Source organism: Camponotus vicinus, unplaced genomic scaffold (genome assembly GCF_025532165.1).
Source record: "Camponotus vicinus isolate PSW18456_S1 unplaced genomic scaffold, iyCamVici1.0 SCAF_14, whole genome shotgun sequence".
Lineage (NCBI taxonomy): Eukaryota > Metazoa > Arthropoda > Insecta > Hymenoptera > Formicidae > Camponotus > Camponotus vicinus.
The window spans coordinates 7,966,858-7,991,392 of record NW_028141950.1 but is presented as its reverse complement, the minus strand read 5'-3'; the positions used below and the strand labels follow the sequence as shown (position 1 = coordinate 7,991,392).

The 24,535-nt window shown below is 31.0% G+C and overlaps 1 protein-coding gene across 1 annotated transcript in view; it reads right to left on the bottom strand.

Annotated features, from left to right (window-relative positions):
- Nucleotides 1–11,991, bottom strand: part of LOC145965719 (solute carrier family 23 member 2) — an 86,411-nt gene extending 74,420 nt beyond the window's left edge. The window contains exon 1 of the mRNA XM_083089386.1: nt 11,813–11,991. Coding sequence (XP_082945512.1) covers nt 11,813–11,842 — 30 coding nt within the window. The 5' untranslated portion in view covers nt 11,843–11,991. The remainder of the gene's footprint in view (nt 1–11,812) is intronic.
- Between the last annotated feature and the right edge of the window lie 12,544 nt (nt 11,992–24,535).

The window sequence follows — 24,535 nt, the reverse complement described above, 5'->3', positions numbered from 1 at the left end:
TGGGCTGTGCTTCTAATCTGTCCCGGTATTTAAAACAGTATTCTTTGATTGTATTGTTTCTTTAACAGTTGGTATTTTTAAATCGCGATGAAGTATCTCGTTTGTAACAAACCAAGGAGCATCAGTGATTATTCTAAGCACTTTTGACTGGTATCTTTGAAGTATTTCTAAATTTGAATTTGAAGCTGTACTCCACAGTTGTACTCCATATGTCCAGATCGGTTTTAATATACTTTTGTATATTAATAGCTTGTTTTCTAGTGTTAGCTGCGACTTCCTGTCTACTAGCCAATATAAACTGCTTAGTTTGAGTCCCAGCTGTTTGCGTTTACTGAAGTAATGTATATGTTTCCTCCAGTTTATATTTACATGTAATAAGATTTTTATTGATATATATTTATTCCAATTTTTAGATATTTAATTAATACTATTTTATTCTCGTATTAAAAATGTTTTGCGACTGGATAGTAATTTGGGAATCGTTGTTTCCAAGTATACACAGGAAAAAGAGCACGTGCAGGATACGTTGGCAACCGAGCTAACGATGATATGCAAGCTGTGACATCCTCATAACAAGCGCCAGTACTTAATTACACATCAACACTCGGAGTAGTTAGGGAATAGCGGTACATTATTTGACAAAAGGGAGTAACGGAATTGTATTATACTCAGCAAAGTTTTAATCGTGTCGTTCAATAAGGCTCAGTAACTGCGCGGCGCCGTCGTTTATCTACATCATTAATCCACTATCATTTATTACACCGTTTATCTACATCATTAATCCACTATCATTTATTACACCGAATGTTAAAATTTAATGCCCAGTTTTTTTTTACGTAAATGTATATATAGATATGTAGATAACATGTGTACATGTAGAGGATATCTTTGGTAGCTATTTAGTAGACATGAATATGTGGATCAAATATACACATCTAATATATCCCTGGTAGTTATTCGAGAGATATAGATTTTTGTATATTTATTAGACATCTAGTTCCATTAGTTATCCAACATGGACACTAAATAGACATTTAGACATTTAATAGATATCTATTAGATAAATTTTTCCGTCTGGGTAGTATAAAGTTATAGTGGGATGACTCTCGCCGCGCTTCTACTCATGCAGATTGGTCGATTTTTTTTAATTAATTTCTCACTAATTATTGCGAAGATCGCAAAACAGTAGAAGACTTTCCTCTTAATTTGAGTCAATCTACCTTCACATTTCTACAGGGTGACCCATTTTAACTTAGGCAGCCAAATAACTCGAAAAATAAGCAAGATAGAGAAAAATGTTTTAGACAAAAGTTGTATGGTTTCGAGGGGGCCATAAGATGGTATCATTGGTTTGACCTTGAAGAGTCATTTGAAGGTCACGTGAAGGTCACTTCAATTTTTTTAAATGGAACATCCTATATATTTTTGTACATTCTTGTAGCTCATCTCGAGAGCTTTCCAAAACACTATAATTAAGTACATTTTCGTTAAGTACTTTTTGAGTTATGAGGCTTGAAATAATTTCTTAATTTTACATAAACCGTAAAATATCTTGTAAAATATTCATTTTTCGATTACCTTACCTTAATAGTTTTATGTACAAAATAATGAGAGGAATCAATTGGTGTAAAGAAAACACATAGTTGTTTCGAAGAAAAAATATGTAATTTGCAATTAACAATTACATATTTTTTCTTAAAAACAACTATGTGTTTTCTTTACACCAATTGATTCCTCTCATTATTTTGTACATAAAAGTATTAAGATAAGATAATCGAAAAATGAATATTTTACAAGATATTTTACGGTTTATGTAAAATTAAGAAATTATTTCAAGCATCATAACTCAAAAAGTACTTAACGGAAAGGTACTTAATTATAGTGTTTTGGAAAGCTCTCGAAATAAGCTACAAGAATGTACAAAAATATATAGGGTATTCCATTTAAAAAAATTGAAGTGACCTTCACGTGACCTTCAAATGACTCTTCAAGGTCAAACCAATGATACCATCTTATGGCCCCCTCGAAACCATACAACTTTTGTCTAAAACATTTTTCTCTATCTTGCTTATTTTTCGAGTTATTTGGCTGCCTAAGTTAAAATGGGTCACCCTGTATATAATCTATACTTTATACTCTATATACACTTTATATTTATATAATCTATACTCATAGTATAAGTAAAATCTTAACCCCCCGAATTAGACACATTGAAGATTAAAATTTGACTAATGTAATGGTAAATATGCTGTAAAAAAACGCTCGTCTGGAATGTAAAGGCCATCTAATAGCATGTAATAATAAGTAAATAATATTTCAGATTTATCGTGTTATAAGTATATAGAAACTCATAAAAGTTTTATCGACAATATTTTCATTGTACTTTACTGATGCCGGTTTAATTACGATATTTGTGTATGTGAATATTTATTACTTATATTTGCAATTAACAATTACATTTTTTTTTCGAAACAATTATGTGTTTTCTTTACACCAATTAATTCCTCTCATTATTTTGTACATAAAAGTATTAAGGTAAGATAATCGAAAAATGAATATTTTACAAGATATTTTACGGTTTATGTAAAATTAAGAAATTACTTCAAGCCTTATAACTCGGAAAGTACTTAATGAAAATTAACTTAATTATAGTGTTTTGGAAAGCTCTTGAGATGAGCTACAATAATGTGTAAAAATATATAGGGTGTTCCATTTAAAAAATTCAAGGTGACCTTTATGTGACCTTCCAGCGACTATTCAAGGTCAAACCATTGCCACCATTTTATAGCTCTCTTTAAACCAAACAACTTTTATTTGAAACATTTTTCTCTAAAATGCTTTATTTTTTAGATATTCGACCGTTTCCGGACTTTTCGAAAACCCTGTATATTGAATATGTATTTTATATCTTTGTACATTTAACTTCCAAAGTCAGTAAAAAGCTTGTCATTTATACTAATATAATCTCATCAAATTTATAAAGATCTTCTACTTATATAAAATATCATTTAAAATAAAATATATTCATAAATCTGATCATCTTTAAATAAAATCTTTTAGTGTGTTATTTGATTTATACAAAATTTTCTTCAGTTCATTTATTTCGAATAGAGCGAAAAAGAGAAACATCAACCTATTTTAATTCTTAAAGTGCAATATTAATATGCAAAATATCTAAGATTATAAATTTATTAATTTTTAATAAAAAATAGTTTTTGGAGGTTGTGACAAATTTAAATTCCAATCTAACTTAAATAATTTTAAAGCACATCAATTTGGGTAAGATATTATTGTTATTATTAATGTAAAATTTGTTATTATTAATATTGTTATTATTAATGTTCTTTTTGAATATCTGACATATTTATAAATTTATTTTTTATATTTAAAATTTTATTGATATAATTCCAAATATTAAATGCTTTAAAAAATCGTGACAAAGTAATTGTATGATCTATGTTTATGATATGCACCAACGATGTTCTTATTGTTTACAAATAATATTCATAATAATAATAATAATGGGTACTATCTCATATATCTGACAGAAATCTTATTGATAACAAAAGTAAAAAGTTTCATGAAGTAACAATGTCTAAGTTTCATGAAGTAACAATGTCTAAAAATTTCTGAAATAACAATGATGATTGCAACAAGTTACATAAAAATGATGCTAAAAAAAGTAACACTATTGATGATAAAAAAATCAAAGAACAATTGATTTATATCATTAATAATACGTTAATACTTAATTCGCATCACACAACAAACGATAATAATGGTGAAGGTAAAGTAGCATAATATTAGTAAATACAGGGTGATTCAGGACCTCTGCAACAAACTGTGAGGGACGATAGGTCTTGTAGAAAGGACCATTTTTTGTCAAACAATCACATGTTCTCTGAAGCGTCGTTATGTGCTACGCGATCGCGAAGGTCTTACTATGTAATAATATATCGATGTGTAATGAACTTATATAAAATATTACCAGAAATTTTAAATATACAAATAAAAATTATGTATTTCCATAACAATTTATCTTTCCTTTTTCTTAAAACAACGTATCTAAAATAACGTATTATAATATATTTTATTAAATAAAAATATAAAAAACGTAATTAAAATCGACCACACTGGCAATTTTTATTGGTGGTAAAGAATCACAACGTTTCGATCATAGGTTTTGGTCCTTTTCGAGTGAACTACAAAAAACATATTATTTCCAATATTACAAACAAAAATAAATTACATTGATTTTGAAAAGAAAGAGCAACAAGTTATTTACATACGGTAATTTAATTAAGTATTATATCGTGAAAAATAAGGAAATCACTTCGTCAAGATTATCATGTCAACCTCTCCAAACACACAGAGAAAGACTAGACAACCTTTATTATTCTATCATAAATATTGTTTAAATTTTCAGTGTCCTTTTGTAAGTTAATCGTGTTGTCAAACTTTTTTATGAAAAACATTTCGGCAATTTCTCTCTTTCTCACGTGTTTCTCATTATGTAAAATAACAGGTAACGACCAGTCAAAGTCATGATTAGATTCAACTTTATGTTTGCTAATAACAGAAAAATTACTTTCGTGCAATTTTATGTTGTTGCGATGTTCTTTTATCCGAGTGCCAACATGTCTTTTTGTTTGGCCGATATATGACATATTACAATTTTTGCAATCTAATTTGTAAACGACTTCAGTCCTGTTATTGGTAGGCAACCTATCTTTACCGCGTTTAATCAAAGTGTTTAATTTTTTAGGTACATTGTAAACAACATTAAGACCTACATTTTTAAAAACGCGACTAATTTCACCACTCAAACCCTCCACAAACGGCAAGGAAATATACGAAGGTGTAACTGCATTGTCACATTCATTGTCAATATTTACGTTATCACGATGTTTTAAAATATATAATCTTTTTTGCACGTAACGGTTAATAATTTGCGTTGGAAAACAATTGTTAGAAAGAATCTGCTTAACGATATCAATATTCTTGGAATGAAATCGAACGTCGGCTAACAAAATAGCACGGTCAACGAGATTGTAAATAGTGTTCATTTTATATTTAAACGGATGCTTAGAATAAAAATTAGTATATCTGTTGGAACAGGTGGGTTTCCTGTACCAATCAGTCAAAAGGCGACCCTCCGATCTGATGACAATCGTGTCGAAAAAACTGATACACGAATCATACTCAGTTTCATGTGTAAATTGCAGACGTTGATGATAATTATTAAAGGTCGTTTTTATCTCTTCAACTTTTGAGCGTGGAACAATGGTAAAAATGTCATCCACATACCTATAATACATCGCAACATTAAAACCCAATAGACCTAAACAGTGCGTTTCCAAGTCATCCATCACGATATCTGCCAAAATAGGTGACAGGGGGGAACCCATAGGACTACCAAAAATCTGTTCATAGAACTGTCCGTTAAATGAAAAACTAGTGGAGTCCAAAACCGTTTCAATCGCGTATAAAAACTGAGGTAAGTTGAATTTCGTGTTAGGAGCGATGTAATTCCAACGTTTAGTAACCGCACTTAAAACCAAATCCTTAGGAATATTGGTGAACAATGCAGTAACATCCAGAGAAATCATTATTTCGTCATCCATGATAAATTTGTCTTTCAAATTGCTAGAAAACGTCCAACCATCCTTAACATGAGATTTAGGTTCCACGATCGAAATCTTTAGTATATCGTGAATGTATTGTGCGACGTTATATAACGGACTACCAATGGATGACACAATGATCCGCAGTGGAAAACCAGATTTATGAATTTTTGGCAACCCGTAACATCGTGGTAGATTGCCATTAGTGGAATTTAATTTTTTATAAGTGGACTCATTAATTAAATCATTACTACGCCACGATTTGACAATAGTATTAATTCTATTCGTTAATTTTCTGATCGGATCCTTGTTCAGTTTTTTATAAGTGGATTGATCACACAAAAGAGTCTCCATTTTTTCCACATAATCAATTTTGTTCATAACCACTGTGACCTGATCCTTATCAGCCCTGGTGACAAACAAATCATCATTGTAGCGCAAGAATTGCTTACAAAGAGAGAGACCACCGAGAACATATCTGTCTCTAAAGTTAACATGCCTATTTTCACAAAGGAATCTTTGGAGAGAATTAGCGACAAAACTTCTGGTCATTTCAACAGCTGCACGGGGAATGCGGTTATAGTTAATTTCAAAGTTCTTCAGAGTTTCAAGAACAACACTAACGCGATCTTTCGCGTAAGACTGAATTACCGGTAATCCAAAATTGTCACCAAGACTCAAAAGCTCAGAAACTCGATCGGGAATATTCTTGCTACTAATGTTAATCAACCATCCAGTTTTGTCAATATTGTTAAAAGGATTCAAAGCGGTGTCATACTGAACGGTCAAATTTTTGAATTTTTTAATTAAATTAGATTTTATTTTGTTGTTAATTTTTAAAAACTTACGTTCATTGAGTTCGAAAAATCTAAGTAACAAATCACGTGGTAAACATTCCATAAGACCTCTTTCAATCCTTACAACATTAGCGCGCAAATAATTTAGGTTAAAATTAAGATCCTTGATTTCAAAATTCAACAATGTATAACGGTATTTCTTCAAAAGTACGGTTGACACTACTGCTATAAAACGTGATGTTAATCTTCAACTTGTTAATGTGTGATGGAATTAAATCATATCTTCTGCATTGGAGTAAGAAAATGAGTTGTTGATTGGCCGTGCAGATCTTCCTCTTATTGTTAATCCATGACTTCAACAAGGTCGTGTAACTTTTGCCAAACCGATTAGTAATCATTTGGAAAAACATGTCAGATTGCGAAGGCTCCATAATTAGGTCAAGGGCCGTAAATACAACAATAAATTCTTGAAATAAAAATATGTTATAATTACATATGTATATGTATATATGAAGTAAAAGGTCAATATAGAAAATTACACATGTATACATACATATATATACATACATACATACATACATACATACATATATATATATATATATATATATATATATATATATATATATATGTATATATATATAATTATTACAAAAACTATATTAATTTCTATTTACAAATATATGAATAAGAATCAGTATTTCATTGATCTCCAGTAGAAACGCTTATTTTTTTGTTACTTTATTTTATATTTCACTAATTATAGTCAGTGGAAGTAAAATCAGTAATCTCTAGTCCGTTCATTTATCGCTACGATGCGCTATTTTTCTCGTACTTAAGTTTTAGTCATGAGAATTATATAAAGCTTGCAAAAGGCGACAGATAAAATTAAAAGTATTACTTCGATTTAATTTCTGATACAATAAGAGAATTTTACATATTAAATCGATTTTATAAGTCGGACAAATAAATATCCGGCCAATAAACGAAAATGATCCGTTTATTAGATAAATTATAATCTAATATTACTGATTAAAACAGTCAATATTACTAATTCTTTCAGTAGAATATTATTGATTTACAGTGCTGCAATAACTTATAACTTATAACTGCTGTATCAGTGACTCTATTTACTTTTTTTCACTGATAATATACTGATTCACTTTTAGAGAGTGTGTATGACTTATTGCATTATTTTATTAATTCTATGAGAAAACAAATGTTTAACGAATAACAGGAAAAACGTATTTTAAATGTATTTTAAACATTTTTTAAACGTTCTTTTATTAGAAAAGAAACGTATCTCGTAATATATATATATATATATATATATATATATATATATATATATATATATATATATATATTATTCACATGTTATCTAATTTATTTATTTTACTTTCAGTCATTGCTTCAATGATATCATATGAAAATTCTTTCACTAAGTAAATTATTTTGAAAATAGCGATATTTATCATACATAGTTTTTGTAAAATATATAGCAAAATAATAAAATAACGTATGTATATGCTCAAACATTACGCAAGCTGTGCGCGCGCCGGCCCTGATTCATGTATAAGCTAAAGCACTACTCGTTAGCTTAAAGTTGCTCTCAGTAAAATGTAATATTCAGACATAATTTTGTTAAAGGAAAAAGTTGTCTCTTTTCACATGAATTATTACGCTCTGTATTTCGTATCCGCGAATTCTGGTACACCCTGTGTATACACACACACACACACACACACACACACACACACACACACACACACACACACACACACACACACACACATATATATATATATATATATATATATATATTTGTAATACTTTCTATAATGACTTTCTCTATATGTGTATATGTATATATATTAAAAATGCGTATTTTTCGAAATATTAAGGGGTTTCCACACTTTTGCTAAACCCTGTATATATATATATATATATACAGGGTTTAGCAAAAGTGTGGAAATCTCTTAATATTTCGAAAAATACGCATTTTAAAAAAAAATGTTTCATACAAAAGTTATAGGGTTTTATGTGGCGCATTACACAGCAACATTATTATGACCTTGAATAGCGTTGTCAAGGTTATGTGAAGGTCACCTCCAACTTTTTAAATGGGACACCCTATATGCTTTTGCATATTCTTGTAGCTTATCTCGAGAGCTTTCCAAAACACTATAATTAAGTTAGTTTTCATTAAGTACTTTCCGAGTTATGAGGCTTGAAATCATTTCTTAATTTTACATAAATCATAAAATATCTAGTAAAATATTCATTTTTCGATTATCTTACCTTAATACTTTTATGTACAAAATAATGAGAGGAATCAATTGGTGTAAAGAAAAAACATAGTTGTTTTTAAGAAAAAATATGTAATTTGCAATTAACAATTACATATTTTTTCTTAAAAACAACTGTGGGTGTCCCATTTAAAAAGTTGGAGGTGACCTTCACATAACCTTGACAACGCTATTCGAGGTCATAATAATGTTGCTGTGTAATGCGCCACATAAAACTCTATAACTTTTGTATGAAACATTTTTTTTTAAATGCGTATTTTTCGAAATATTAAGGGGTTTCCACACTTTTGCTAAACCCTGTATATATATATATATATATATATATATATATATATATCATGCATGTGCATATATATCATGCTAATCATATTACTACTACTTCTTTTTTGTTGGTACTAACTGAGACAGTAGATCATGCGCGGCTAGTATCGGAATTCTACCGACATAATTTGCACTATGCAAATTGTAATCTTAGCAGATTGGCTGTCACCTAAACGGTATAAACATTATGAAATAAACTGCATCTTTCATACTATAAAGTTTCTTTAAATTTAGGACACATTAATTTTAATACCTTTTTATATGTATTTTTATGAATATTTATGAATATTATATCTTTTTATACTTTTATCATAATAAACAAATCACATATATGTATATAAATTCAAACAACGTTATGTGTGCAATTACATTCATGCAAGTACATTCTTATTTAACTTTTTACATTTTAAAAAGAAAATCCCTTAATTGTGGTTTTCCAAGAATTTTCCGCTGATACCCCAAAAGATCAAAATTAATAAGAATCTATTCTATCTTGCATATTCACATAACTATGTAGCACTAGAATTATACCTAATTTTCATCTTGTATTGATGTTGATAACATTGTTCACATCAAGGTCTAAATTAGAGAAAAAATTATCATATTTGTGACTCTAAATACGCTAAACACACGGCAACAATAAAAGTATACGATACTATCTCGAATGTGGTTATTAACAACTTATTAGGAATATTCCAATGCTTATACGCGAGACTTAAAGACTACATAAAGACTTAGTCTGTTGTTTGCTTTGGAATTAGTATTGGGATAATAACTGAAATATTATCGTGTACCGATTCAATTAGATTCATTATAGTGATGCAAAAATTATACTGCAGTTCTGCATTTTTATAAACACTAATGTTTGATAACGTAAAAATAAAAATAAAATTTTTCAATATTTATATGCAATATTGAATTTTACTGTTTACATATACTTTATTATTACATTATATGTAAATTTTTATTTGATATAGCTTGGCTAATGTTAATGTCGAAATTACTATAACTTTCATAAGTCATAACTCAAGAAGTTCTTTAACGAAAAAAAGTTCAATTATACTATTTTGAGATCAATTTACCATAAACTATAATAATTTGTAATGAGAAATGGAAATTTCCATTAAGAAATTTTATAATAATCATCTTTATAAGAGTAAACAAACATCAATATTCTGAAATTTTTTAACTTTTGTTTGAAATGAATTTTTGTTTATTATGCTTAGTTTTTGAGATATTTGCTAGCTTGGGTTAAAATGGAATATTTTGCAACATGATCTTGAATCATAGATTCTTAAATTTGTCGCAACAAGAACTATATACATAAATGTTTAAAAAACTATGATTCTATTTAAAACAATAACAGTGTGATTTTCATATAAACTTATCCAACTTATAATACTTGATGCTTCCACTTAGAAAGAAAAAATGTTTTTAATAAATAGATATATCCTTCGGAATCATAATAATGTTATAAAAAGCATATTTGCATATCTCACTTTGTTTCGGAAAAATTCAAATGTATCAATTAAAATAACGTATTCTGTATGTTAATATATTATTTATATTTTGTAATATATGTGATCATTAACATATTATTAAACTTGATATTTGAACTGCTTTATTTTCCCCTATTATTTCCTAATGACAGATGTTTTGGTCATTTTGCATATTTGTGCAGATTCTTACTTCTAAATAATGACAATCGGAAAAACTTGTCATTTATTGTTATTTATTATTATACGACGCGCTATGTGTTATCTATCTCGTATTTATGTTTTGGAGCTATCTCATACAAATTGACATAGATACATATACATAGGATAAGATTGTCTGTACCAATGAGCATTAATTCAACTGAATAAGAATTCATTCAACTTGATTGATGTTCATTGATCTAGACGGTTTTATGCTATGCAGCTAAGTCAATTTGTGTGCAATACTTCTTAGTAAGAACTATGTAAAACTTACAAAAAGTGTAAGTTAATAAAATTAAAGATGTAAATAGATATTTTTATTAAGCTTTTCTGATACACTTCAACATACAACTTCAACACAAAGAATTCATATACTGAACTGATTGTTTAGAATTGGACATAAATGGTCGAATGACTCATTCGTTTATTATTTATTTAAAATAAAACAATTTCTATATATATATATATATATATATATAGTATATATATATATATACAGGGTGTCCCATTTTAAATAATACGCTCAAATATCTCCGAAACGGTGCGTTAAATAAAAAAATGTTTCAAACAAAAGTTGTATGGGCTTGAAGGGGGCCATCAGATGGTGGCAATGATTTGACCTTAGAGAGTCATTTGAAGGTCACGTGAAGGTCACCGTCAATTTCTTAAATGGAACTCCATATTTTTTATTGCATATTCTTATAGCTTATCTCGAGGGCTTTCCAAAACACTATAATTAAGTTAGTTTTCATTACGTACTTTCCGAGTTATGAGGTTTGAAATCATTTCTTAATTTTACATAAACCGTAAAATATCTTGTAAAATATTCATTTTTCAATTATCTTACATTAATACTTTTATGTACAAAATAATGAGAGGAATCAATTGATGTAAAGAAAACACATAGTTGTTTCAAAGAAAAAATATGTAATTTGCAATTAACAATTACATATTTTTTCTTAAAAATAATTATGTGTTTTCTTGAGAAAATGATACGAGATGTTATAAATGAGAATACACTTAAACAAAATGCAAGAAAACTTTCTTGGTTCGAAATAACTTACCATTTCGATTTGTATTTCGTTCTCCGGCATTTTAGCAAGAAATACAAGATGATATTCCGATGAATGACTTGATCGATCGTCCAATATAAAAAAATCTCATAAAGACTCGTCGAAAGAAGAAACACGTTTTAATGAACACGAGCACGCAATTCTTCACTCGGATAATCGGTTCACATTCAAGCGCGTCAAGCGTTATGTATATGTCAAAACAATTACGCGGCCTTTTTATATATGTTCTCCTACTACCCGCCGTTTATATCTGTCACCTCTATTCTCAACGATTATTTGAAAATAACATATTCTATAGCGTATTTTCATCCGAATAAAGCTCGATAAAACATCAATGAATAATGCAAACAATGATAATGTAATTTATATATGAGTAATTAGGCACCATTTCTACAAATATAAAAAAAAATTGCAACAAATTAAAAATGGAGCGAAAAGGATTATAACTTAAAGTTATTGACTACGAATTGCAGTCAAACATAAGAATTAAGACATGAATGATTTCTCAAAATTCTCATAAAGATAAAAAGAATACGCTAAATATATATAAAAGAATGTCTTGAAAACATCTAAAAATCTGAAGAAATGATAGAAATGAAAAATTTTAATAACTGTTATGAGATCAATACAACTGGCCAAGTTCAATAAATTATGTGCTATTAATTTGTAATTAATATTAAATGAATTAAGATTCCTTTAATTCCTAAAGCACTTTTTATATGATATATATAATTTAAAAAAAAATTTAATGCAAATTTTAAACGCATAAACGGTCTTCAGATCGAAATAAGATATGAAAACTTGGCATGCCTAAGTTGTTTATCTCGAATAATATATAAAATCTTAGACAATATATATATATATATATATATATATATATATATATATACAGGGTGGCCCATTTTAATCCATCCAGTCGAATATCTCGAAAACCAAGCCCGGGAGAGAAAAATGTTTCAGACAAAAGTTGTTTGGTTTCGAGGGGGCCATAAGATGGTACCATTGGTTTGACCTTGAAGAGTCATTTGAAGGTCACGTGAAGGTCACTCCAATTTTTTTAAATGGAATACCCTATATATTTTTGCACATTCTTGTAGCTTATCTCGAGAGCTTTCCAAAACACTATAATTAAGTACCTTTTCGTTAAGTACTTTTTGAGTTATGAGGCTTGAAATAATTTCTTAATTTTATATAAACCGTAAAATATCTTGTAAAATATTCATTTTTCGATTATCTTACCTTAATACTTTTATGTACAAAATAATGAGAGGAATCAATTGGTGTAAAGAAAACACATAGTTGTTTTTAAGAAAAAATATGGAATTGTTAATTGCAAATTACATATTTTTTCTTCAAAACAACTATGTGTTTTTTTTACACTAATTGATTCCTCTCATTATTTTGTACGTAAAAGTATTAAGGTAGGATAATCGAAAAATGAATATTTTACAAGATATTTTACGGTTTATGTAAAATTAAGAAATTATTTCAAGCCTCATAACTCAAAGAGTACTTAATGAAAAGGTACTTAATTATAGTGTTTTGGAAAGCTCTCGAGATAAGCTACAAGAATATGTAATGACAAATAGTAGGTTCCATTTAAGAAATTGAAGGTGACCTTCATGTGACCTTCAAATAACTCTTCAAGGTCAAACCAATGGTATCATCTTATGGCCCCCTCGAAACCAAACAACTTTTGTCTGAAACATTTTTCTCTCCCGGGCTTGGTTTTCGAGATATTCGACTGGATGGATTAAAATGGGCCACCCTGTATATACAGGGTGTCCCAGACCACCCGTACACCCCTTTTAAAATGAAAATAAATGGCTTTTATCAAAAATCGCGAACAATTTTTAAGTAAATCGGGTACGCTCTATCAAATGGTGATATTTTTAACTTTTGATTCCGACCGGAAATACGCCATCCGGATCGGAAGTTGAATTTTTTTAGGGGAACATGGTACTTTTTATTACAGATTCGAATTATACGTGAAAAAATAAGAAACTTTTGTATCAAACGTTTTTTCTAAAAGTGCCTCTGTCAATCTTACAGTTTCAGTCTTACAGTTACTTTCAAGGTCAATTTGAAGATTGGGGATTCTTAGAAAGAGATATTTTATTATTATATGGAAGCAATTATCTACACGAAACGTTAATCATGATTAATTTAAAATACATTCACGCAAGACAGTATCTATAACATTAATGGAATATATAACTGTAACTTATTATACTTGTAAATAGAATTTGCTGGTGTTGTTCATGAATGTTTCTTACAAATGTTACATAAATAGTTTCTCATTGGAACAATAATATCCCAGGTAGTACGTATTCGTTTCAAAAACGCTTTACAAATGTTTCTTCGAAACGTTTCATAACCGACTCTTGGAAAATTTCTGATTGGCTAAAATGTCCACTTGAAAAACGTTAAGAAATGTTTCTTTTCTGATAAAAAAGATATTTTAAAAAATGGGTAAAATACATTTTCTTCTTTTATTAGTAAAATGTTTATTTTCTCATGGAATTAATACAATAATGTATTTATATACACTCTCTAAAAGTGAATCAGTATATTATCATTGAAAAAAAGTAAATATAGTCACTATATCAGTTATAAATATAGCACTGTAAATCAATAATATTTCACTAAAAAAATTAGTAGTATTGACTGTTTCAGTAATACTAGCCTATAATTTATCTATCTTCATGTAAAATTAAAAATTTTATTCATATTTACATGCATATTGAACATACATCTTAAATAGATGTACATAAATAGATACTCAGGTAGAACATATTTGTTTCAAAAATGTTTCACAAATGTTTTTTCGAAACGTTTCATAACCAACTCTTGAAAACGTTTCTGATTAATTAAAATGTCCTCTTTAAAAACGTTAAGAGATATGTTTCTTTTCTGATAAAAGAACGTTTAAAAAACATTTAAAATACGTTTCTTTCTGATAAAAAAAACGTTTAAAAAACATTTAAAATACGTTTCTTTTCTTTTATTCTAAATGTTGTAAATGTATTTTAAATGTTTGTTTTCTCATAGAATTAATAAAATAATGCATTCATATGTACACACTCTCTAAAAGTGAATCAGTATATTATCAGTGAAAACAGTAAATAGAGTCATTGATACAGCAGTTATAAATTATTATAGCACTGTAAATCAATAATATTTTACTGAAAGTAAAATTAGTAATATTATTAGTAATATTGACTGTTTATGATATATATTGACTGTTTTAATATTGACTGTCTTATTGTTAGTAATATTAGATTATAATTTATCTACTTCGTATAAAATTAAAAATTTTATTTATATTTACGTGCATATTGAACATGCATCTTAAATAGATGATGATTTATTTTACTTAAATAGATAATCAACGGATCATTTTCGTTTATTGGCCGGACATTTACTTGTCCGACTTATAAAATCGATTTAATATCTGAAATTCCTCTATTGAGATTACATCAGAAATTGAATCAAAGTAATACTTTTATTTGTCGCCCTTTGCAAGCTTTATATAATTCTCATGACTAAAACTTAAATACGAGAGAAATAGCGCACTGTAGCGGTAAACGAATGAACTAGCGATTACTGATTTTACAGTGAAATTTTATTTTCACTGATCATAATTAGTAAGATATAAAGTAACAAAAAATAAGCGTTTCTGAAGATCAATCAAATACTCACTGATTATGAGGGAAATTTTATTTTACTGTTATACTGTTTTATATTAGTGAATTTTCACTAATTCACTTTTAGAGAGCATACATACACACACACGCACACATTTTTTTAATGAAATTAAATAAATCATTAAAATATATATACAAGGTGTCTGATAACTTTTTGCAATCCCGAAATGTGAGGGTAGATTGGCTCAAATTAAGAAGGAAAGTGCTCTACTGTTTTGCAATATTCGCAATAATTAACGAAAAATTAATGATCCAGAAAAAGATAGGGATGTATGTGGGAGGAGGTCGGATGTGTCTTTACGCCCATTTGATCAACGAGCAACAGAATCCATCCGTGGCAACGGCATTGAGGCATATCCTGTGGAGAGAGCATTCACACATTTTTCAGCCTAACGAATAATTGCTAGAAAACAATATTCGCAGACTAGAAAAATATGTGAGGCGCAAGTGGCTGGATCGGGAATCGAACCCGAGTCTTTCGCTTTCCGGGCAACTGCTCTAGACCACTGAGCTATCCAGACCTCACACCTAATGCTGCTTTTTAATACAATGATATGCGACTCCAGAGCGATGTTGGTATCTCGCTCGATGGATGCAATGCTGATTGCCACGGAGGATCCCTGAAAGGTCGTTCGCTGACCAAATAAATGCCGGTGGAGGTATTCGCGTGCATGCTGGCTTCCGACTGGCCTTCCATATGAAACGGCACCGACGAGCACAACGTCGTAGAGTGACCACATCCCCCACGATCGCTCTAGTATATACTAAAATCTCCACTGTACCAAATAGCAGTGGCGGATGGACCCTAAGATAGGGCCGGGGCAAGCTTTCAGAAAAAGATAGGGATGTATGTGGGAGGAGATCGGACGTGTCTTTACGCCCATTTGATCAACGAGCGACAGAATCCATCCGTGGCAACGGCATTGACGCATATCCTGTGGAGAGAGCATTCATACATTTTTCAGCCTAACGAATAATTGCTAGAAAACAATATTCGCAGACTAGAAAAATATGTGAGGCGCAAGTGGCTGGATCGGGAATCGAATCCGAGTCTTTCGCTTTCCGGATAACTGCTCTAGACCACTGAGCTATCCAGACCTTACATCTAATACTGCTTTTTAACACAGTGATATGCGACTCCAGAGCAATGTTGGTATCTCACTCGATGGATGCATATAATCAAGAGGAATTTGTGAAACCATCCCAATAGAAAGATTTTCCAATATAGAATTGCCTGTATGATGTTCTATTTGAGCCCTAGTTTTAAACGAATCATTTGTGCGTAAAGTGTTATTAGTTTCCGGGAAAGTTACTCTATTATGTACAAAGTCACCTTCTTGTACACATTTAGGACATGAGAAATATCCTGTATGACCTTTGGTATATGTAATGAATGATTTGGCTGGAGCATCGCACAATATTGCGTTAAGAATAACTTTGTATTTCTTATTGCATACAATTATGCCATTTTCAGAGAAAAAATAAATTCATTTACAAAACTGCGAAGAAAATCATTTGCGTCATTCGGTTTGAACATGCCAAGATATACATCAATTAGAAATGGAGATGTATAAATATCAATACCTTCAATTGGTGCCATTATAGGCCAGAATTGACTTCCAGAACTTTTAGAAATCGGTAAACCATCAAATATATATGTTATATTTATGTTTAATTTAATTTCGTTTGTTTTAATAAATTCGGAGTACATTATTATGGATCGCTTCAGACCAGAGATAAGTCCAAAGTGTACATATTGACCATTACCTATACATCGTATATTTATGGATACATTTCGTGGTGTATTAACTAAAACTCTTACATCATTAGGCAATTCTGTATAACCATGTTTTTTTAATATTCTAAGTAATTCATTAGCAGAAATATTATAGATGAAATATTAGAAATATTAGAGAGATGTTATATTCAATAATAAATTTTTGTAAGTCTTAATTGTTGCAATTGAAAATCTCATTAAATATTTTCATGTTTTCTTGTGAATGAGGGGTATTTCCTTTATTATTTTCAAATTGTGTTTGTATTGATAATTTCTTTGATTGATTGAAATCTTCAAGTGATATGTTATCTATGTCAAATACATTTATTAGGATTTTCGCTAATATTTACAACCTTTTCTACCATATTAGAATCTAATGAATGAATTACCGCTTTTTCAACCATATTAGACTGTAATGATTTACAATCTACATTATATATACCTTGACAAATAATTTGATTTCTTCATCTTTTTGATAAATATTTAATATCTTTTGGCATGGTGTCTGCAGTTGCATCTAAACAAATATTATAATAACAATGCGTATATATTGCACTACCTTTAATATCAAAGTTCTAAGTCTAAAATTTTCAGATTTCATTTTAAACTTATTAAAGCTTTGATGTTAAGATCGTTTAATTATATATAGTTATAATTCTTTCTAGAATTTTTATACATGCAACATTCATGCAGATTTTCTAAGCATTAAAAATAAGGCATGAAAACTAAATTTATTTAGACTTTACTTTGACTTTTTTCTTCTATGTTAAAGGAATAACAATATAAAAATGCAAAATACGTCGTTAGAAAACAAGTTCAACTAAGATTATAATACGATTTTAAATATTTAAAATATATTAAATATTAAAATATTAAAAAATTTTAAATATATAAGTAATAATATTTAAAATATATAATTAACAATACTTAAAATTATAATTATAATTATATAATTGTCAGTATTTAAAATTTAAACAATTTTAAATATGATATAAATAAAGTATATTAGGCTAGTACTATATGTTTTAATTTACAGTTATTATTATATTTAATATTATTATTTATTATTTAAAGTTATTATTTATTATTTAAAGTTATAATTTATTTATTTAAAATTATAATTTATTATTTAAAATCATTATTAAAAATTATTATTACTAAAAATTGTATACGAAACAATAATTATACTTACATATAACAGTAGGAAGTCCTTCCTGTCAAACAGATAGTACTAACTCTAAGTTAGGCAAGTTTTTGGAATACTGCGGAACACTGTAATAGAAATAAAATCATTTAAATGAGTTAATAATCAATATGCTTGCAGAATATATTCAAAAACAATTAAGACTTTCAAAATTTAAAATGTATAAAATATATATTAAATATTAAAATATATCGAATATTAAGACAAAATTAAATAAAAACATTTAAATTATATTCAATACGATAGATAAAATTTTTTGAAATAGCGTTATACATTTGAATTCTAACTAATTATTTGACTATTATATTATACATAAAAAATATATATATATATATATATTTTATGTGTATAGTTATTATTATTATTAAGACTTAGAAAATAAAACATTAATTTATAATTATACTTACATATAACAGTAGGAAGTCCTTCCTGTCAAACAGATTGTCGTACTAACTCTAAGTTAGGTAATAGTTTGTAACGGTCCGATTTTCGGTGTAGAATCGCGGATAGTTCGTCGGGTGCAGGGAAAAGAAAGAAAGAGAATAAAAGAAAACGCGAGAGTTACCTATATATCGTGAGGTGAATTTATTGTTGCAACAGATTATGTACAATGATGTCAGTGTACGCATGTATCGTGGTGCGAGTGTGTGTATGTGTGTGCGTTGTGTTTTGACGCGCTCGGGATCGGTCGATGACCGCGCGTATGCGTTGACAGTGTTTTGTCGCGTTTTTTCCCGCCGGGGAATCCCGGCGTTCCGAGAATCCCGGTATATGCCGAATAGCTGGTCACTTACGTAGAAGCGCGTCTCGCTGGTGTTCTTGCGAATGCGACTGCGGGTGCCGCGTTATAATTTAGCGCAATACGCGGGTAAATGCAACGGCCGCGATACAGAATAGACGCGGTATAATATTTCGTCGCCGCGGAGGGTGCTGCGGCGCGCTATCGATATCTCGAACGGTGGCGATGGATGCTGCGATACGTTGTAATTCGCGAGAGAGGATCGTAGCGCGAAGGAATACGCGTGACTCACGGTTGGGTCGAGATCCCTCGACTCGGGGCGGCTCTAACTCCACCTTCCGAGAATAATCAGCTAGGGACTTTGGCGGTGATGTGGGAACGCTACCCCGCGCGGTATTTGAGATCACTCAGCTAAGGAGGAGTTCTCTCCACCTTTCGTCCAGGGCGGTAGCGCTTTTCAGGATTCTCTGGATTGTGCTCAGAAGCGTACGGTTTAGAGCGGATCGGGAGAATGATGATTAGATGCCGAAATGTGGCCTTTTTATACCGGCTAATTGCCCGCGTCGGGGCGCGGCGATGTCACCCCTTCCGAACGGTTTTTTCGGAAACGGTGCGGTCGAGCCCGCTCAAAGAAGTTCGAGTTGTGTGCCGAACGCGGGTTTTCGCCAGTCGGCGGTTCGGGCCACGTCGGCTACGATCGGCGGTGTTCGGCCGATTTGAGCCTAACGGCTTAGGGCCGTACGCGCGGTTGATTAAAAAAAAGGTAGGCGCACCGCGCTCCTGCTTATGCCCGGGTGTTCTGCCGGGCGGCAGCTTCCGGCGGATGATCTTGCCGGGAAAACGTAACGATGCCAGAATGCATCATTACAATTTTTTGTAATACTGCGGAACACTGTAACAGAAATAAAATCATTAAATTATTTAATAATCAATGTGCTTGCATATAAGAGTATGGGTTCTTCAAAAAATAGAGAATTGCACATGCGGTAATCACAAAAACCCATATTCTTAGTCCTCTTTTATCGATAAAAGTGTCTTTAAAAGTGACTTATAGCCAATCAAAAGACTTATAAGCCACTTTTAGAGGTAGTTTTATTGATAAAAAATTACTCAAAATATGGGCCATAATATTTCTGTTTGTCGACTCGAGAAATGTACTGGATTGCGTTACGAAAAGTGGACGCGGAACACGACGAACAATGGACTGCAATTACACGTTACTTTGAACTAACTTATTTTATTTAACTAAAATTATTTAACACGTTGACTGCCAACTACGAGATAACTCGTAGTTTGCGTTATTGCCTAGGACGCCAACTACGAGTTATCTCGTAGTTTGTTTACTTGCCATATTTGTGCAGCTACGATGAAATTCGTAGTATATCTATTCATATTTACATGAATAGATAGCCTCAGGGAGGAGAACAAAAATCAAGGTTAGCTTACATGAACAGAAAATTTATTAATAAATAAACAGAAAATATAATCATACAAAGTTTATTCAAAATCAACAAGCAAAAGAATATTTTTATTGTTTGTGATAATTTTTAAAACAATTTAGACGCATATCTCTGACTCAGCTGTAGCGAAGCGACAAGTCGAAGCGTGTCTATGCACGAATTAACTCGTAGTTGGCTTCCGCGAAGAGCTTTCTGTTACATAAGCCAACTACGAGATAATTCGCAAGATCTTTTTTTCAAAAAACACATTCTATATGCTTTTTGATGATTACTATGTACTATAATTAGAGTTTTTAATAATATAATATGATTAAATTAAATTGGCTTTTTACACCGGAATCCTGAAAAGTACCGTGGCAGTCAACGTGTTAACTGGTTTTATAATAGATAAAAATATTAATAACCTGATTAAGCCTATAATTATTAGATTGCGATCTAATTAATATTCTAAAATTATTAGAAAAGAACCTTACAACCTATCAATTCTCTGTCCGCGTAATCCGGAAGATAAAACTCTTTTTCTTCTTCTTTTAAGTGGCAAGGAGCGGGAAGATTCCCACTCATGCTGCCATGGTAAGGTAGTATATGTAGATGATAAAATAAGTAGAGATCTTGGAGACAGTAGAAGATTAGATGATTAAATTGTTCTTCGAGAGGAAAGAGTAGATGGGAATTATAATTTTAAGAGAAGGGTATTGGAGAAGCGCATGCGCATTTCTTGTGTTCGTATTTGAGGCGGACTGATAGCAGATATTAAAGAAGGACGGTGTAATGAAAAAAGAGAACAATCCTATAAAATATTGTTGTGCCGGGAGCGGCACAGGATGTGGGGAGCAGTCGGGAGATATAAAATAACTCAGGCCGCCGAAGGATCAGGAGCCGGGGTTTCGGCTGCTTTTAATAATTTAATAAAATTTTTGTTTTTAATTATACCTTGTATTTATTTCTTCGGAATATACATCAATTTGTACAGAAGCCTCTCTTATTTCTGCTGATTTAGTTGAGTCTTTCCGCCTTGTCCTTCGTCGTCGATAATAATCTTTAAGACAGTTTTCTTATAACACGTGATCGGTTCGCACTTAACACTGATTACACTTGCTTTTACGACTGTTCGCTGTGCTCCTCCGGTGATTCGTATTTAAACCCTTGTTTGAGGAGGTTTTTTGAGAGGGGGACCGCTTAGTAACATGGCCACACGGGGTCATGGTGCGGTCAAGCTGAAGTGCAAGCGAAGATGATTTGGTATCGAAATCCTTCGTTGCACTTCCGCGTTTTTTGGCGAATTCGCTGGTGGTTCGCTGAGACAGTGACTTTATGAGGTGAATGCTCGATATCGCATTTAGCAATAATATTTTATGCTAACGTTTAATATTTTAATTATGTACGGGTTATAGTCTGTGAGACTATAACAATATGATCAATATCTTGAGAGGGATGTCCACACGTGCAGGCAGGCGAGTTAATAATATTAATACGATACAGGCTTTGGTTAAGATTGTAATGATTCGCACGAATTCTTGAAATTGTGACTATTTCTTGACAGTCAATTTTAAGCTTCAGGAACCAAGGGTTGAGAGAAAATTTCGTATAGTGACTGAAGTAAAGCGAGCCTTTCCTTTGAGCTTGCGATAAGAGCATATCATGTGTGGATTTAATTAGGGCTTCCTTGGAGTGAGTGTAAAGGTCAGTGTAAGGGATGAGAAGGGAGGGAGGGATACCCGAGATAGATGCATTTTTGGCCAATAAGTCAGCGGTTTCATTTCTGAGAATACCAACATGAGCAGGGATCCAGACAAGATTAATTTGAAAATTGGACTGATCAGTAATTCTGAGATGTTTAATAGAGAGAATGATGTGACTGCAATCCTTGAAAAGAGTAGGGGAAGAAATTGCTTCTAGGACACTTTTAGAATCTGAAAATATTGAAGCTTTAGAGATATTTCGCTCAAGAATCAATTAAATAGAATAAAAAGTGGCCAATGCTTCTCCAGTAAAAACTGAGGAAAAAGGATTAACCTTATATTGTTTAACAATATTCAAGGATGAAGAATAGATGGCTGCACCGACAGAGCCGGAAGAACCTGTCTTGGAAGCATCAGTAAAAAAGATCTGAAAGTTAGTAAAGAGATCATAATAGAGAGATTGAAATATTAACTGAGGAAAGGGACAGGATTTAATATCTTCAGCATGTTTGGAGGAAGTAAAAATTACCTTTGGAATGTAATTTAGAGATAAATAAGGAAAGCAATAAACGAGAGGACGTCTGAAAATAGCAATTTTAGTTTTAAGTTTCTTTAATGACATAAAAGGTTTGTAGAGAAGAAAATTATTAAAAATATTATGATGATTATTGTTAATTAAACTAAGTTGTAAGGCATATAATTTGTCCAAAAGAATATTGTCTTCGAAAGCAAAGGATTTGATAATAATTTTAGAAGCAAGAAATTCAAATCTATGCTTAAGATTAGGGACGCCAGACTCAGCAAGAACTACGTTGGAAGGAGTAGATTGCCTAAAGCCTAAACAATACTTGAGGGAGCGTCTTTGTATTTTTTTCTAGTTTTTCTGATCTTTATTAGTCTAAGACCTTTATTAGTCATAGAGTCTAGTTTTTCTGACCTTTATTAGTCTAAGATCTTAAGACTTTAAGACCTTTATTAGTCATAGGCAGAAAAGAAGATCCATATTCCATTGAGCCTCTGACCAAAGCTTTATAAATACCTAGCATGGTACATGGATGGGCACCCCACCATGTACCTCTAAGGGATTTGAGAATATTGGCAAGTTTACTGCACTTAGCTACAAGATATTTGATTTGTTCATGACCACTTAATTTGAAATCGAGAATAACACCAAGAAATTTATGAGAAAGAGATGGGTTGATGCGAGAGTCTTCAAGATTAATAAAAAGGCTATTGTTAATGAGCCTTTTCCTAGTAAAAATTAATAGAGCAGATTTAGAAGGGGAAACTTCAAGGCCTTTTGAGCGAAGATGGGAGGATAATCGATTAGCCGAAAGTTCTAAATCTTTTAAGGAAGAAGTAAGATTATCAGACCGAGAAAAAATAGCAATGTCATCAGCAAATTGAAGAATGCTATAATTACGAGAGATAAAATTTTTACAATTAGCAGCGTAAATGTTGAAAAGAAGAGGGCTTAGGATAGATCCCTGAGGGAGGCCTTTGCGGGAGAAAAAGATATCTGAAATGTCACCATTTATGCAGAAACACACCTTACGAAGAGATATAAGATTATATATGAACCAACATATCTTGGGAGGAAGACCTAATTTAATCAAATTATTAAGAAGAAGTTTGGGAACAACATTATCGAAAGCTCCTTTAATGTCAAGGAATAAACATGTCGTAAATTGACGGAGAACAAAACCAGTGAAAATTTCAGTAGTTAGAATGTCAAGGTTGTTTTGGCAAGATTTTCTTTTCCTGAAACCAAACTGGGTGGAAGGAAGAAGATCATTAGATTCAATCCTCCAATGTAAGCGATTTAAAATCAATTTCTCAAGAGTTTTTAGGAAACAAGAAGTAAGGGAAATGGGTCTGAATTTACCGGAAACAGTTTTAGGTATAAGAAAAACTAATAGCGTCTTCCATTGGGAAAAACTCGCTTGCACTGGCAGCACTGAGTGCTTGAAGCGTATTTCATTGGTAGTTTTAGTAAGCATGTTCTGAGTGCTGCACATTTCATTGGCAGTGCAAAATGCTCTCAGTGCGCACTGAGTGCGGTAAAAGTGGCCCCGAGTTTAGAGGCCGGAGCTACCTGTGTTACACTGTTTGAATTTGAACTGTTTATTGCTGTGAACAAGAAAT